General features: G+C 32.7%; 1 protein-coding gene across 4 annotated transcripts in view; it reads right to left on the bottom strand.

Moving 5' to 3' along the window:
• Positions 1-18,399, bottom strand: part of LOC118183038 (ATPase inhibitor mai-2, mitochondrial-like) — a 52,053-nt gene that overhangs the window by 8,855 nt on the left and 24,799 nt on the right. The window contains exons 2-5 of one of the 4 annotated variants that reach the window (XM_035352441.2): positions 14,492-14,534; positions 4,616-4,818; positions 915-940; positions 758-821 (exon numbers count right to left, since the gene is read on the bottom strand). In XM_035352441.2, coding sequence (XP_035208332.1) covers positions 758-821; positions 915-940; positions 4,616-4,681 — 156 coding nt within the window. In that variant the 5' untranslated portion in view covers positions 4,682-4,818; positions 14,492-14,534. The remainder of the gene's footprint in view (positions 1-757; positions 822-914; positions 941-4,615; positions 4,819-14,491; positions 14,535-18,399) is intronic. The other 3 variants (XM_035352442.2, XM_035352440.2, XM_085819699.1) reach the window with 3 other exon arrangements.

The raw sequence follows: 18,399 nt of genomic DNA, 5'->3' as shown, positions 1-18,399 counted from the left end.
CGTTCAGCATATTTATCCACTAGAGACACAAATAGATGAAAATTATTTAATTGAAGAGCCTAACGACGATAAGAAAAATGATCAGACCGACATAGAACATATAAAACAGAAATTTATGTCATCAGGACAGATTGTTAAGAAACTTGATGTACTAGACCTTTTAAATAGGATAACCTATGTTTTTGAGTCGTTTGCCACTGACTCAAAAAGGGGGGGGAGGATGTTGCATATAAAGACAATATTGTTTATTTTGAAATAAGAATTTTATTATTATTATTATTATTTATTTTTCAAAAGTGTGTTTTTGCATTATTATTGTGTGTATTATTGTGTTTGTAACTACATTTATTTTCTTGTGTGGCAACGCCGCTTCTGTAATTCTTCGATTTTTTTTTTTTTTTTTTTTTTGTATGTGTGCCAAGTTAGAGGCGTAATGCTTTTTGAAGCAAGAGCATTGGTTGATTTTGCAGATGAAACATGTTGTTTCAGAACGTTTTTTCTTCATAAATATGTTAAATAAATGTTTTGTTTTTTTGAACTTGGATTATGCATATGTTATTTAGTTTCAGCACTTCTATTTCTAGTTATATTTCATGCTACTATTTACATCTGCCACCAAGTTTGACTATATTCAACGAAAAGTACCACAAATTCTTATCATCACTCTCATATAACAATAATAACATTTTTTTTTTTCCAAACAGGTTTTTAAACTAATTTGAAGAATGAAATAAGGGGAATTAGAAAATCTATATACCAATTTTCTGAAATACTCTTCTTCACGGGCAGCTTCCATTTTACCAAAGCTTCCACCAGCATCCCTAAATATATTTAAAAACTCAATATTTATAAAATGTATAATATAATTATATCAAAAGGATATCATTACTTAAAAAAGTAACAAAACAACTTACCTTACAGCACCTCCAGAGCCTCCACCCTATAAACAAACACAAGGCTAAATAATTTAGGTATTTTAAGATATTTAAGTAATTTAGCAGATAACATGTTAAACACATATTTCGTGAAAAACATATTTATGAAATCACACATGAAAAATATATCTAGATGAGAACCATTGCTCAGTTTTATTCATTCAAATAAATACTGCATATATGCAGTATTTATTTGCTTATTTTATTTTCAAATGTTTATAAAACATTTTCATATACTGATATTTATTATGAAATGTTTCATTAGAATTTGTATTTTAAAAATGCATAATCACTTAATTACTACTCATAGTTAAAAATTCTGAGTAATAAGAAAGAAAAAAATAAATGCATCTTGTGAAATTTAAAGGGGAAAAGCATACTTAACAATTATGAAATGATTAATTACTATTACATTTAAGTTTTTTACATTAACCGCTTAATGACTGCATTCGAGATATCTCAGAAATAGATGACGTTTTGATTTTCCTATGAACGAGTTAACTCGGCGCTGAAAATCTTAGGGATATTTATTGCCTTGCCCGTAACATCACATGGTAATCGACACTCTGCCAGGCACATGTTTTTTTAGCTGTGGGAGGGGTTCCAATTGGCTTTTGTGTTTGGTTCCTCAACACTGAGACATACATGTTTTTTTGGCTGTGGGAAAAGTCAAAGAGGCTTTTGTGATTGGTTCCTCCATGACCCTGAGCTGCAGTTGGCGACATGGCCGCATAATAAATGAACTGCAAATTCAGTTTATTTGTTAGTCGATGCAGATTACCAGATTACCATGTTGTTGCAGACTGTAATTTGCCGCTATGTGTTACACCATGTTTCAGACGGTAGCATACTGTCATTGAAATTTATGGATTGTAAAATGTATTTACTTAATTTTTAATTTAGCTCTTATTACTTATTGTTACCTTGGCTACAGTTTTGTATTACTTTTGGCAAGATTTTTTTCTTTGGCTGCTTCATTAGAGCCCGAGTGAATTCTGGTAATGTCATGAACCATAATAAATATCTTGCGTTTTTCCTCTTGATTCCCCCCCCCCCCACCTTACAGAGCTTCATCTGGTGAGCTATATCTGTAGATAACAAAAATGCTATAAAAATTCAGGGATTTTCAGATAATTTTTAATATAAATTTGGTCATTAAGTGGTTAAAAACTATTTCACTATATTTTATAATAATTTGATACAATACTATTCTCAGTTTATTTAGAATATGATACAAATATTTTGCCTTTTATGTGACTTAAGCAGGTTTCTTTAAGTTTTGACGATAGCAGAAATGTTGAAATGAATAAGATTTTGCTAAATTTAAATATTGATCTTTTTTATCGCCAAATTTCAGATAAATTTTTTTTTATTATTTATTAATATTTACTATTCACATGCTGCGATTCCTCAGAAAAACAAAATTATGATTATATTTAGTTTTTAGGATACTTCATTTTTTAACAAAGATGCATGGTAAATTTTTAATTGGATGAATTTCTATGATACTCTCACATGCTAAGTAAAAGTAGAACCCTGGAAGAGGAGAGGACCCTTTTAATGCATTTGTTAAAATCTAAAGTTTTTTATGGCTAGTAGTTATAAATCTAACACCAATAAACTAAATATATTTTAAATTACATCAATTCAGTATATCATTAAAATAGAGATTAAAATTACTATGAAGCACATTTTCTTATTACAAACTATTGAGTTTGTTAAGTTGGTTAACAGGCCTGTGGAGTCGGAGTCAGAGTCATGGAGTCAGAATAAGAGTTGGGCAGATTTTGGAGTAAAAGGAGTCAGAGCTGGAGTCACTAAAAACAGGTCGACTCCGACTCTGACTCCAGTTTTTGTTGGACAGTTTGAATTTGAAATGAAATTAAAGTGAATCAAAAAACAAATTAATGACAAACAGAGTTATTATTTTATTAATGGACTACATACATTAATAAATAGTTATTTTCTATTTAATTGAAATGTGAATAAATAAATATAAGGGAGGAGGATGGATGTGATATTTGCCATTAGTGATTAAACTGATTCATTTAGTTACTTGATCTAGTTACAAATCTCCTTGGTAAATTTAGGTATGCAGTAATAGCAGCAAGAACCCCAAAAATTAATGCCATTCTTAGGAAGACAGCAGGAAAAAGAGTAATAATTGATCAAGCAACATGATGTGGAAGTACATATTTGATGATATAGAGGCTGTTAGAATTAAGAACTTTTTTAGAAGATGCAGTTAACCCTAATGTTTCACTAACTAATAATATTTCAGAATTGGAAACTATTCTTTCTACACTGTAGCCACAATAAAGTAACAATCTGAAGAATTAACAGGAGGCAAGAATGGAAGAATGTGATGTTTGTTCTTTCTGAAAGGGAGGGTTTATTGCAGAAGGAATAATTTCTTCAATGAAGAAAAGAGAAATTAGTGTGCTAGACGATAAGATCTTGCTCGGTTCAATATATGTAAATTCAAAACACCAAATTTTGTTGGATGATGAACAAATTAAGAAAACAAAGAAAGCCATATATGAACTTTCAATAAGAATGAAATTATTTTCAGAATAATTAGAGTGTTCAAATCAGGACAGTCAAACAGCAGGCATTGCAACTGAGTCTCTATCATCCTCTTTCAGTGATGAATTAGATTTTGAGATATATTTTTTAATAATATTGAAAAGGCCAAGGCAAAGCGAATGAAAATAAAGAACCAAGAGCGTTTAGATATAAAAATGAAGAAATACAAACAAGATTTCTGCACAACCTTTGAAGAAATAGAGAAATATGATTGCTCTTGCAAGATACCTCTTTTAGAACTCATAAAAATCTATCCTGAAAAGTTAAAAGAAGTAGCCCTAACAGTAACATCTCTTCATCCTACTCAAGTCAGTGTGGAAAGACTCTTCTCGGCTCTGAAGTTTATCAAATCGAATCTATGGTCCTCCAACAAAGAAGATCTTGCGAAAGCTATACTGTTTTTTAGAAATAACTAATGCCAGTTTTTCCATTTCATTATAAACACTAATTAATATAAATAACTTGCTATGCTATCAATTTTTTCTGTAGTATCTATTACTTCTTTTATATTAAAAAAATATGCTGTAACCCATGTGAGGGAGTCAGAGTCAGAGTCTTTAAAATTCCGAGTCTGAGTCCCTACCGACTCCACAGTCCTGTTAGTTAATAGTTAAAATTTTAGAAAAATTAATTAAAGATATTGGGTCTTGTGCAATGGCCTACTTTACAAGTTTCATGGATGATAAATATCAGATTTCATTACATAACAGACCAAAAATTTATTAATACTGTGCTAAAGATGTTTTCAATATCAAACATGTTTTGTTCACATTCTTGAATCCATTACAAAACTTTACCTCTCAAAAGAATTATAGAAACAAAATAACTAGTACTTATTTGAACAGTTTTACGCTATTTATACTACACATCACAAAGGTTACAAAACACAAACAGCAGAGCATCATGTGATAATTACAAATGTCTTTCTTCATCATATTTTATTTCATGGAATAATTTCAGGAAATTAATCTGGAATGCTAATTTTTTGGCAATAAGTAATGTGGGTGTATGCAAATTGTAGTATAATAGGAATTTTAATTAATTCAGATGTCATAATCTGCAGTGTGTCATGCATGATGAATATGAATTGATACCTTATTTTTTTTATTCAAGCTACTCCATTCAGCATGGCTGGTTACTAAACTGATATTAATGGGCATGGATTCAACTTCTGTTTAAGTATGACTTCTTTTGTTGTCTCTTTCATACCTTACATGTAGAATATTTGGCCTATCTCTTATGGCATATCTTCAGCAAAATTCTAGATCAGCATTTTCCAGACTGTGGTCCTTGAAGCCTGCAATTAAGGTACTCTTAGATTTTCAAAAATGTCCTGGTCTTTGTAAATGAAATTAACAAGATTTACACCATTTCTGCTGATTATGTGTGGCTAAGTATACTGCCATATCTTTACCAAAAACTCAAAGTAGAACTAAATAATGCCTACAAAGTAATTCTTTGACCATTCTCAGTACCTAAAAGAAATTAAAGGGGTTTGTGGATTAGTTGTGTAAAACAAAATTTTTTACCTACTCCCAAACTGAAAGAAAACAGTTAATTGAACACTCTAATGACATCAAACTTAAAATAAAATTCCAAGCAGAAGGTATAGTTAATTTCTGGACCTCATTATCAGTGAGAACAGAATACAGTGAACTGTACAATAGTGATTTAAAAATTATAATACAGTTTATTTCTACGTATCTATGTGAGAGGTATTTTCATCAATGTAACTCAAATAAAAACAAAAGATTGAAATTGATACACACTGCTCGACATTGAAAATGCAACACCAAGAAGGAGTGGTCAGAAATTTATGCAAATTTTAGAGTAGACGCATGTCACTGAGTTATGCGAATAATGTGAAATGCGCAGCTCTCCGACGCACGTGAAGTACGATAGAAGGAACGTGCAAAATGGGCGATATCCATGTCGTTATTTCTGCCATACGAATGATCGAAGAAAGTTGGTTTTTGTTCCAGAGGATACGTGTAATAGGAGAGAATGCCAGGCTGCCGCCAATGAAGGCACTTCCAGCAGACATACGATTTTATAAGGGGTGTGGTGATCGGACTGAGAAGGGCGGGTTGGTCCTCACGTCAAATCACAGCTGATACCTACATGGATGCGAGCACTATGCATTGGCTATGGCGAACATGGTTGGAGTAAGGAAATCTGGAAAGAAAGAGGGGTGCAGGTGCGGCCAGAGTGACGTCAGAGTGGATCGACGCATCCGCTGACAAGCTGTGGTGGTCCCGCAAATCACTTATACAGCAATTCTGCAGCACGTGCAAGATACCCTGGATGTTCCGTGTCGACCAGAACCATTTCCCGTCATTTGGTTGAACGTGGCCTGCACTCACGGCGTCCATTAAGAAGACTGCCATTGACCCCACAGCGTAGATGCCAATGTTTAGAATAACGCTGCACTGGAGCGATGTGGATGACAGAATGGCGAAAGGTCGTGTTCTCAGATGAGTCACGCTTCTGTTTATCCAGTGACAGTCACCGCATACGTGTGTGGCATCGACGTGGAGACAGATCTAATCTGGCAGTAACTGTGAAATGTCCCACCACGCGACAACGTCTCATACTGGTTTGAGGCACTATTGCCTATGATTCCAGGTCATCTCTAGTTTGTATTCAGGGCACTATGACGGGCGAACGATACTTGTATAATGTACTGCGGCCGGTGGCAATCCCCTACCTTCAGGGGCTGCCTAATGCAATTTTTCAGCAGGATAACGCCTGACCATACAGTGCTCGCATCTGTCAACATGCTCTGCAATGCATACAGAGGCTTCCCTGGCCACCATACTCTCCTGACCTGCCACCAATCGAACATGTGTGGGATGTGATTGGATGCCGTTTGCAGACTCTGCCCTTGCCTCGCTCAGAAGACGAACTGTGGCAAATGGTTGAAAGGGAATGGAGAGCCATCCCTCAGGACACCATCTGCACTCTTATTGACTCTATGCCTAGACGCGTTTCTTCATGCATCGCTGTCCGCAGTGGTCCTACATTCTACTGAGCTGACGCCGTTCTCGCTCTGTATTCTGACTATCATTTCGAAATAAAGATCACTTATTGCTGCTTGCTGTCTCGGTCCTTTTTTCCAAATTTCATCACTTTCTGACCACTCCTTTTTGGTGTTGCATTTTCAACGTCGAGCAGTGTATGTGCTGATCTCAAACTTAACCTAACCAGCATACATCCAAACACAGAATAGCTATACAAGAATATGCAGGTTCATCCGTCTCATTAATCTGAGCACTAGCATTTATTTAATTTTTAGTTAATAAGATTAAAAAGGATTATCCAAATAGCCTTGAATTATTAAAATTAAGTAAAAATTTTCTTTTATTAACTTAATTGATTTATTACCTATAAAAACAAATGAATTTTAATTAATTGCATTTTAAAAATATTAGTATAATGGTAGAAACATATACTAAAAACTGCTTTAGAAGAGGATAAGACTAATCTATAAAAATGGACCAATCTAGAAAAATTTTGACAAGTGCTGTTCTGGGTGATGAGGCAGTGAAATGACAGATGAGTTTAATTTTCTCCAATCAGTAACTTAAAAAAATTATTTGTTAAGAATAGATAAACAGCTAAGTATATTTCATTTAGATACTGATTCACATTAAGTGATTGCATATTACATGGTTACTGCAATTTTTGTGATATTTTGGTGGCAAGTTTTGCAGAGCTTATCAATAAAATACAAAAGATTTATTTTTTACTTCAAAAGTCACAAAAGCAAAATTAATAATAATATTAATAATAATAAAACTGGATGTGCAACACATATTATTTTTGGGAACACTGCTTACTATCATGGCAATTTAACTATTAATTTAAAAATTTCAGTTCAATAGAATTAGCCTCCTAGTAATATAGAATTCACTTTAAACCTTCTATTACAGGATATTCCACCTATGACATTGATTCCTTACATTTAAGCACGAAATCTGATGAAAAAAATACAATATACAAGATGGAAAGAATAAGAATTATCATAATTCTAATTAGAAATGCACAAAATGAATTATGATGGATTTATCCAAGAAAGAAATACAGTACAAAGTCCGTAATCCGGACGTCCATTATCCAGAATGATCTATAATCCAGACCTCAAAGCCACAAACTTTTTTTTTTTTTTTTTTTTTGGTATGCTTTACACATGCACATTTAATGTATAACAGACGGCATAAGCTAGGCTGATTCTAAGGCATTTCAGTTAATGTTGCAGATTGCGCTGTTCCTTAATCTTCTAATTGGATCCGCCTTATTATTTTTTGCAGACTGTTAGAGCAATTTTATAAAAATTAAGCTTGAACTTTCGATTATGTCAAAAAGAGCTTCCAAAGGATCTACAAAGCGGAAGCATGTTTCGATGTTCATCAAACAAAAAGTGGAACTGCTGCAAAAAATGGATAAAGGCATATCAAAACTATCTGTCTCAAAATTATTCGAGGAGTATGGCATTAGATGACACAAGAAAAAAAAGAAAAGGAACTTTTTGAATTTTTTGTGGAAGCATCTTAAACGACTTGCATTGAAAGAAATGTTTAATAAAGTAAACAAATAATTATTAAGCTTTTTTTTTTGTAAATTTTGATATCCTTTAGATCATAATTGCTCTTTATTTCATAAATTGTGGTTTCATATTTGTAATTGTATAATTTCTGCCTGCCATCTTACCAGATTTAAATTGATGATCTATAATCCGGAAAAACCCATAATCCGGGATCACCGAAGTCCCGACGAGTCCTGATTACAGACGTTGTACTGTATTGGGGAAGAGCAGCACTACAAATTTACAACTGAAGCACATATCAGTAACATAGATGTTGCCACTAGAGCATTTACTATCATATTTATTCGCATGATTCATTTCCATGCATACTTCACACCTTAATTTTTTCAGCATAAGATTTAGAAATTTCTTATTTACAGCAATAATGTAAAATGCATGGACAAGTAGGAGTGTATTTTGTAAGAACATAAATGAAACTTATAACATAAATAAACATAAATGAAATTGATAAGTCATTTGAAATACAGTCAAAAGTCGTTAATCCGGACTCGTCGGGACTTCGGCGATTCCGGATTATCGATTTTTCCGGATTATAGATCATCACTTTAAATCTGGTAAGATGGCATGCAGTAATTACAAAATTAAAAATATGAAACCGTAATTTATGAAATAAAGAACAATTATGATCTAAAGGGTATCAAAATTTACAAAAAGAAAAAGCTTAATATTTATTTGTTTACTTTATTAAACATTTCCTTCAATGTAAGTTGCTTCGTTTCATGTGATAATACTTTCTCTTTAATTCTATTAAACAGACATAATTTCTTGTTTAATTACAAAGTTCCGCTGTTCAAAACCTATAATTACTGTGTTGAGAATACCGACTAATTTGTCAATCGAAATGTTTTCGTTTTCAATAATCTCTGGGTCACAAACATATTCGCAGCCGTATGGGTCTTACGCGCTCTCGTAAACGCCTGTGCGCATGCGCAGAAAGTTTGTAGCTTTGAGGTCCGGATTATGGGTGTCCGAATTAAAGACTTTTGACAGTACATACAATATACTGTATATTCTGGTATATATATCCTGCAGCTATAATTTCAAACTACGCTTTTTAATTTTCAGGCAAATTTGCTGTATAACGTACAACCTTTTCTTTACGAAGAAACTTGAAAAATACATGTGCAATGCTCTTACTTTTATGTCAAAAAAAGTTTCCAAGTAATTTATTTGAAGATTTTCCCCAGATTTTTGAACAATTATACACTAAATTGACAAGGGATAAGGGGAAAAATGCTTGAGTAAATAATTTCACAGAGACAATGGGTTGTATTCAATGCAGCTATATACGAGAATTTTGTTCTAGGGTTTCCAAAAAAGGGGAACATAATTTGGGGTCAGAATGTACTACCAACCTGAATGAATTTACGGAATTAGGAGTCGTATGTTTTCTTTCTCTGTAATCATTTGAAGCTGTGATCATGAAGTGAAAATCGAAGGCTTTAGTAAATCGCATTTGCTTTAGTTGAAATACAGTTTATCTAAATTTCTTTTTTCTAAAATTTTTCTCTTCATTTAACTCAATTAAATTTTCTACTTTATTTGTAGTATAGTCTACTTTATTTGTTTCTACTTTATTTCTAATTTATTTGAGTTCCTTGTAGCAGTAACTATAGCTCCTGTCAAATGAAACAAACACAGTGCTGGTTCCAAGTGCAGAGTCATTCGGTATGTGAAAGGAAATGGATATTGTGCTGCAGCAAGGGTGTCCGGTGTTAGGGAAAGCTCCATACATGAATGGGAGTAAAATGAAATCACAATAATTAATATGCCAAAGAATAAATATGCTTTGCAGAAAGGTGTAACAAACAAAAGTTTCACAAAGGCTTCTGAAAGATTTAGACACCAAACTGATAAGTTTAAGTCCAGAAGTATGTTATTACCTATGAAGAGAAAAAAAAAAAAATACTGTCACATACCAGAAATATAGATGAAATACACCAGTAATGTTTAATATGATAGAAAATAAAATGAGTGATGTGAAAGGAACAGAAACGGTTCACATAGAAACAAAAGGTCATGAAAAATATCATCTCAGTGTAATGCTTCTCTTCTTAGCGGATAGTAGTACAAAGTTAAAAACAATGATTATTTTTAAAAGAAAGGCGATGTCGAAATGTAATTCCTCAAATGTTTTCATTCATGTTTACAAGAAAGGATGAATGGATGAAAACATTGTGCAATTGTGGTTAAATGTTTTTCAAAAGCATCTTCTTCCATTAAAGAATCCAGAAAGTCTTTAAGCTTGGGACATGCTCAGACACCATCTAATGGATAATAATAAGAAGAAATTGTTGAGAGAGTGTAATACAGACATGGCAGTTATTTCAGGCAGATTAATGCCATTAGTTCAGCTTTTAGATGTGCTTATCAGTAAACCATTCAAAGAAAATAAAAATGACAGAGGAATATGTGGATGTTAGAAGCTGAAAAAAACATTTATAAAGGAAGTTAAATGCATTATGTCTAGAAATAGTAACTTGAAAGAATAACACAAGCATGGAATGAAATTAAACCCAACATAATTAAAAAATCATTTAAAAAATGTTGTACATCTAACTATCTAGATGGAAAGGAAGATGATTATTTATGGATCAGAGTAACAATGATGGTGAAGAGGAAACAGAATTCAATGATGTGCCTAAAGATTTAACAGATGATAAATATGACAAACTTTTTTTCCTGTTATTTGATAAAATGAAAGTTTTTAAGTTCACAATATAAGTTATTTCTTTTATTTAAACATCATTTACTAGGTATATGTAGAAATGAAATTTTTCTATGCTCATTTTTCCCCTATTTTTATATCTGTTATTATTAAAACTGGCATATAATTTGAACCAGAAATTTTGTTCTTATTTTTTGGTATTAAAAGTGCATGTAATATGCCGGATTATATGGTAATAATATTAGTGTATTTCTACATGTGCTTTTTAATTTACACAGTGCTTTGAAAAAAATCATCCAATTAAACAAAAAAACAAAACAAAAAAAAAAAAAACTATTCACCTTTTAATCTGTTTTCATTGAATAATGACTGACTAATGGTGGTGACTAATGGGGACTGTGCAACAGAAATCCTTTTGTGTTCTAAGCTTCACAAAGTACAAGTACATAATAACTGTCAACGTAATTTTCAGTGACAATACCCTGGTGTTTAACAACTTACTCCTCCGAGCATTAGACGATGGTATAAACAATTTCAAGACATGGGTTGTCCGTCTAAAGTTAAATCACCTGGCCATCTTCACACATCAGATGAAAATATGGAGTACATTCAACAGTTTTCACATATAGTTCACACAAATCCACTTGCCATACCAGTGGGAAACTTAACATTCTTGCAACACCTTGCAACACCTGTCCGACATGTTTTGCAGAGACATTGTTTTTTCAAACCATATAGGACTCAATTGCTGCAAGCTCTTCATACAGGTGACAAAGAATAACCCGTGGAATTTTTTGAATTTATCCTTCAGAATGTGAATGACTTCAAAATGATAATTTTTTAACACATTTCTTGTTTAGTGACAATGCTACTTTTCGTTTACGTCAACCACCACAGCGCTAGAATATGGGGAACAAAGCATCCGCATCAAACTGTACAGCATGAGAGAGATTCACCTAAAATTAATGTTTTTTGAACTATTTCTCAGAAAATGGGTATGGTCCTCTTTTTCATAGAGCCCTCCGTTGTGGGAGTCACATATCTTGATATGCTTGAAAACTGGATTTTACCACAATTAGAAACTGATTTGAATGACTTCATTTTCCAGCAGGAAAAGGCACCTGAACACTGATGTTCGAGAATTTTTCATCAGTTGCATTCCTCAATGATCAATTGGCCACTGAAGACCTGACAATTCAGTTAAACATCATTGGGCAAGATTGCTGGACCTCTCATAGTGTGATTTCTTCTCGTGGGGGAGGGGATTCTCACAGATTCCATTTATGTGCCTCCACTTCCAATTATATCAGCTGAACTGAAGATATGCATAACAACAGCTTTGAAAGCAATGGATGTTTATATGCCCACAAAGGTTTGGGACTAATTTGACTATCATATAGACATATGTTGTGCATCCACAGGTTTCAAATGGCAAAATTTTTAATGGAAAAGGGAGGAATACACAAGAAAATAAAATATTTATTTCATCAATACTTGCATTTCAGCATATGCTTCATCAAAAGATTTATTTTTTGCCCATTTGATATATGTAGGGTTTCCATATGTCTTACATATTGTTACTGTATTTCACTACTCAGTCCTGTATTTTTCCTAAACATTGGGTGAGACAGCCAGTGCACAAATATGTTGATCAGAAGACATGTCAAATGAAGCTATGAGACTATGTATTTGCCATTCCAGCCCACAATGCAAATGTGATGAAATTATTTTTCCTATTTCTCAACTCAATGGTCTGATGAAACAGGTTGTCAATGGCGACAACTAAGGCAATTTTCCTTTGGCATTATAATCTTAAAATGATTTCTGGCCAATTTTTTAATTATGTAAAAAATAAAGTGGATAAAGTAAAATCAACTTAATATATTTAATATAAATATAATTGGGCTAGCCTTGCATTTATTTATTGTTCAAAGTATTCATTTTATTAGATTGCTTAAATTTTGTTGATTTTCAATTAGAGTAAAATAACCCACTTTTTTCATGTTTTACTTATTTGGCACTTAAATATCCCCCATCAATGCTTGGGAATCACGACAACCTTAGATATACTATAATTACACCAAATTTTAGGTAGCATATACTCAGGAGGCTGCTACACTAGGCTTTTTGCTGCTCATATCAATGTCTATCATTCTGAAATTTTATTGCCCCCCACCCAATACCATAAATTCTGAACAAATTTGTTTCCATAAATTCCAGATATTCTCCCTCCCCTAAATTCTGCCATCCAGTGCAACCACACTGATTGTGGCACTCTGCCTGTAGTTTATACAAATTACAAAGTACTTAAAACATTTCTTAATTATTAAAATCAATGTAAAAATATATAAAAATAAAGCACATAACAAATGTTTTATTCAAAATGAATATCAATGTCCTGCATGTATTATAGAAGTGAATACATATAAAACTGTTAAATATTTGCATAAGTCGCCTGTAGTAACGGCAACCGCCGGCAATAAAAGGAGGTGCTTTCCTTAGTGGCACCGCAGTTCCTTTTAGTTCGAGCCAGAAATAGACCTGCCCGGGGAGAAGCCAGGGGATGAGAGATTCCGGTTTCCGCTCTGTTCCGGTTCCTGTCTAGTTGCGGATCCAGTCCTGTTCCGGTTCCCGTCTTGTTCCAGTCCAGTTCCGGTCCTGATCCAGTCCTATTCCAGTTCCAGCCGTGGCCGTTTAAGTCCAAAACACGTAGGAGCGGATGTCTGAATTCAGCGAAATGGAGCTATACGCCGAAAGGGCTAGATGGATTCTGTCTTTTAAGGGAAAGTGTTCTTCACCGTGCCGGCATAGCTGTTACTTTAAAGCACTTTGAATGTTTTCCACCCAAGATGTTAAGTTTTCGTTTGTGATGTTAAGTTTTCATCAGTGTTGAAGTTCCAGTTAAATAAACCTTTAAGTTTTAGACAAGGTTTTTGTGTTCTTCAGAAAATTTTAGATTCGAAGTCAGATACAGCACATAGGATTATTATCGGAAAAATCAACAAAAACAGTTATTCTAAAAACTGCCAGTATTCAGCATGTTTAACTGCTTGGCCACTGGTGGAGTGCTATTTTAATTTCATTAATGTAACTTTTATAGAAAAAGCACTATAAATAGTCTAAAAACTGAAATGATAGAGAAAATTTCTTTTCAATACTTTTTTATGTATCAAATTTAATTAACCCTCTCAGTGGCCAGGATTTTCGCTAAAAAAGCATAAATTTCCCAAAACTACTATGAGAACAAATTAATTTTTTTGATTTTAATGTAAAACCTCTCCTGGTATTTCATACCTGGATTTATGCAAGTATATGTACGTTCTTACAGATATCACAAAAAATATTCTAGGCCGTATATATATGGACTTGCCGCTTCAAGGGTTGATTAAAAAGTAAGGCTATATTATATTATCAAGCAAACAAAATAAATAATGTATCTGAAAATTTCAGACAAAGAAAATCTAACGCAGAGTTAAAAAATAAAATTAAAATAAATAAATTTAAAAAAATAAACACTTGTGGTTGAAGACGAATTTCTTGGATTCTTAGAAGTAGTATATTTTAAGCTTTTTGTCTCTACATAATTTTTAATTTTGCTACCAGAGTTACAAATATTTGAGAACACATAAAATTAAACATAACACTGGGGGTAAAAAAAGAGCTACACTGATATTTTAACAACTAATTGATTACTACCTTTCCAGCACCACTTCCCCATTCTCCAGAATAAAATGCTTCACTAAAAATAAAAAAATAAAAATATACTTTACTATGAATACTCAACAGACAAAATGCATATACAGTGAAATATGTTCCACACGAAAACACTTAAGACGAAATATCGGTTGACACGAAATAATACAACGGTCCCGACAAACAACTAGTATATATTTTCATTCATTTTGTCTCTGTTAACACAAAACAAAAATCGTTTAACATGAAAAGATATCCTTTCTGGGAATGAACAAAATACTTAAAACACCGGTCTCACAGGTGAAATTTTAGAGGCATGTGAAATGAAAGAGAGGTGGTTTCACGTGTTTTGTAGAAAGGAGGCTAACTTCGCTTTGAAATACCCCTGGAATAGCCTGTGACACGAGCCAGTTTTGTTTATCTAAGCTACTTTTACCTTCCACCCCTACAAACATCTCATCTCTCATCAGTTGGCTTTGGAATTTGGTGACGAGTACATAACAGTATGAGCATAAAATCCATAACTTTGGTTCATACGTTGCACTCTGCATGGAATTCAAAGACTCCAAGGTTGAATGAAAATTGTTTTCGTCATGTATGATTCTCAAAAGTATCAGATTCTTTGGCAAAGGATATTGAAACTGAGCCCAACACTTGATGAACTGTTTGAGAAAGTTTCTGTATTATTGGATTTTCCTACTGTATTATTGGAAGAATTCGTTGCAGTAGTTGATGATAATGTGTGTACAGCCCTAACTATGACAAAGACATTTTGAAGTTTGTTCAAAGCTCAAATTATTATTGATGCAGATTCTGAGGACGAAAATGAATTGAATAATGCAGCTCCTGTTTCCGAAATGAGAAACATCACAAAAAGTATGCGCAGTTATTTAGACGCACATTCCAATGATGAAATAAATAAAAAAATGAACGAGATTGAACAATTTATTAACAGTTTGATACTAAAAAAGGCAATGCACAGAAAAATATCAGATTACTTTCCAAAAACTCAATAAATGTTTTGTTTTTAAAAAAACTTGAAATATTTTTATTACATTTCATTAAGTTCTTGTGGATGTTTTTGTTTCATTGATTTTTATTAAACACATGCATATGCAAATGTACTCTAACAAACTTAATTTTTTGAATATATGATTTTTTTTTATAATATCCTTCAACACGAAAAAATATTTCAGTCCTTTCAATTTCATGTTAAACAATTTTCACTGTACACTTTAAAACAATCGGATGTTCCTTTTAAAGATATACAATAATACCCTGATTTATGCCACCTGATGCAAACTTCTGGTATAAGCTTTTCTACACCTTAGGTGTGTATGTGTGTGTGATTATGGCAAAGCCTCGAGAGCTATCTCCCTAAGAGGAGGGATGCCTTCGTGAAGGACTTTTTAAGAGAAACTGGCTCGTATACATGTTACACATGGGGAAAACCACGAAAACGCCTATGTAGCCAGCCCGTTCGTGGGATTCAAACCTCGGACCAAACTACCAGTGTTCAGCCACTTTAACGCTCGGCCTCTGGTGAGCCTTCTACACCTTAGGTAGGACTCCTCTTAAAACATGATATTTCTGAAACTCCCCAAAAAAGATTTAATTAGAGAATCAATGGATAATATATTTTAGAACTCTTGAATTTGTATGAAGAAAAAACTTGCATTTGTCAATTTCTCTACAATTTCAAAATGTAAATATTCTTGAAGAAATTAAAGAAATGTAGCCTGCAAAAAATATCATGTCTGCTTAGGTTACAAGAAGATTTAAATTTCATTAAGTTGAGAAGATATTTATTCAGATAAGCAATAAATAATGACAATCTTAAAAGGAATAAAATCTATTATGGAAAGAAAAAATTATCTGTCTGTCTTCAGGTAGGATATTTTTTATTGCTGCAATACCATTAATTTTATTTTTTACAATGCAAATTTTTTTATTACATATTTTAATTGTATTACAGCAAAATTTTCATTAAATATAAATAATGCTTCCTTTTAAGATGACTAGTTGTTAAAATTACTGTGTTATTGTATTTATCAAATAATAATAAATAAATAAATAAACATAAAAATAAAACTGTCTAGATTCAATCATCTTGAGTAATGTTATCAGTAGGAATTAATATATAAATCTGAGATATCACTGTATGTCAGAATAAACATTATAAATAAAATGCAAAACTACAAAGCTATGTTAAAAATGAGCAGTAGTGCAGCTAGGGAAAAAAGGTGGGACATCTGTCCCCAGGCACAGCATCCAAAGGGAACCAAACTGATGCTCCCCATTGCATTTTGACAAACAGGACAGAACATGAAATTTTCAGTTGCTTCCGAGTGCTAAAAAAGGCCTTTGATAATGAGCCATAAAAAATTAGATGGCGTACTAAATGCTAATGACAATAATAATGATAAAGCCACAATAAAATTGTTTAAAAACAATTGGTATAAATAATAATACTTTTACGATATTCATCATTTGCAATGATAAAAAATCCATGTAAAATTTTTCTTATTTGTTTATTATTGCTGTATGGATTGTTTGTTACTTAAACTGGTAACTATGATGATATTAATCCTAGCATATGAAATTTACTCATCTATAGATAATTACGAAAGCAGTTTTTTATTGCAACTATTAAAATTGTGTGGTACAGTCAAAAGTCGTTAATTCGGACACCCATAATCTGGACCTCAAAGCTACAAATTTTCTGCGCATGCGTCGCCTTGAAGCGTGCGCATAGGCATTTACGCGTGCGCGTAAGAACTTTACGGCTGCGAATATGCGTGTGCACATGCGCATAATATGTTTACGCATGCGCGTTTAATGTATAACGAACGGTATAAGCTAAGCTAAAATTATCTAATTCAGTTAATGTTGCAGATTGCGTTGTTCCTTAATCTTCGAATTGGATCCGGCTTATTATTTTTTGCAGACTGTTAGAGCAATTTTATAAAAGTAAGCTTGAACTTTCGATTATGTCAAATAGAATTTCTGATATATATTTACTAATATGTAAAGGATCTACAAAGCGAAAGTATGTTTCGAAGTCCATTACACAAAAAGTGGAATTGCTGCAATAAATGGATAAAGGCATATCCTTTGTTTCTTAACCATTCCGAAATCTGTTTATCAATTTCACGCTGCTCTGCGGCGCAGAGGGGGGAACGACGCGGTGCGCAATGAATTGGAAGTTGATCTGTCAGCACTATCTTTATCTTCAGGGCAGATGTTTTTATTTTATTTGGCTTATAATTCCTTACTAAATGTAGTATTTCATCTCGATGTACTCCGTCTTTGATATGATTTAAATCAAGTTCCTCGTCATTATAATTCGCTTCCGATAGTGAAAAAAGTGACACAGAGGTTATTGAAAATGAAAAAATTTCGATTGACAAATTAGTTGGTATTTTCGACACAGCAATTACAGGACTTGAACAGCAGAACTTCGTAACAAGAAATTATGTCTGTTTAATAGAATTAAAGAAAAAGTATTATCTCATGAAACGAAGCAACTTAAACAACTTACATTGAAAGAAATGTTTAATAAAGTAAACAAATAAATATTAAGCCTTTTCTTTTTGTAAATGTTGATACCCTTTAGATCATAATTGTTCTTTATTTCTTAAATTACGGTTTCATATTTTTAATTTTGTAATTTCTGCATGCCATCTTACCAGATTTAAACTGATGATCTATAATCCGGAATCGCCGAAGTCCTGACGAGTCCGGATTATCAACTTTTGACTGTATTTTAAAGTAAATAAGTATACAGAAAATCTTAAATATATTCTGCATTACTTTCTAAATAATATTATTACACATCTGGGGCAGAAAAATGTCCCCAATTTTAAAAGAAAACTGATTTGTTAGACCTTATGCTAACAAATAAGTTTTAT

Source organism: Stegodyphus dumicola, chromosome 1, assembly GCF_044657685.1.
Source record: "Stegodyphus dumicola isolate Sdum_Otavi_A_Nest chromosome 1, ASM4465768v1".
NCBI lineage: Eukaryota > Metazoa > Arthropoda > Arachnida > Araneae > Eresidae > Stegodyphus > Stegodyphus dumicola.
Note: the sequence above shows the minus strand (reverse complement) of the source record. Positions and strands in the feature narration are given on the sequence as shown.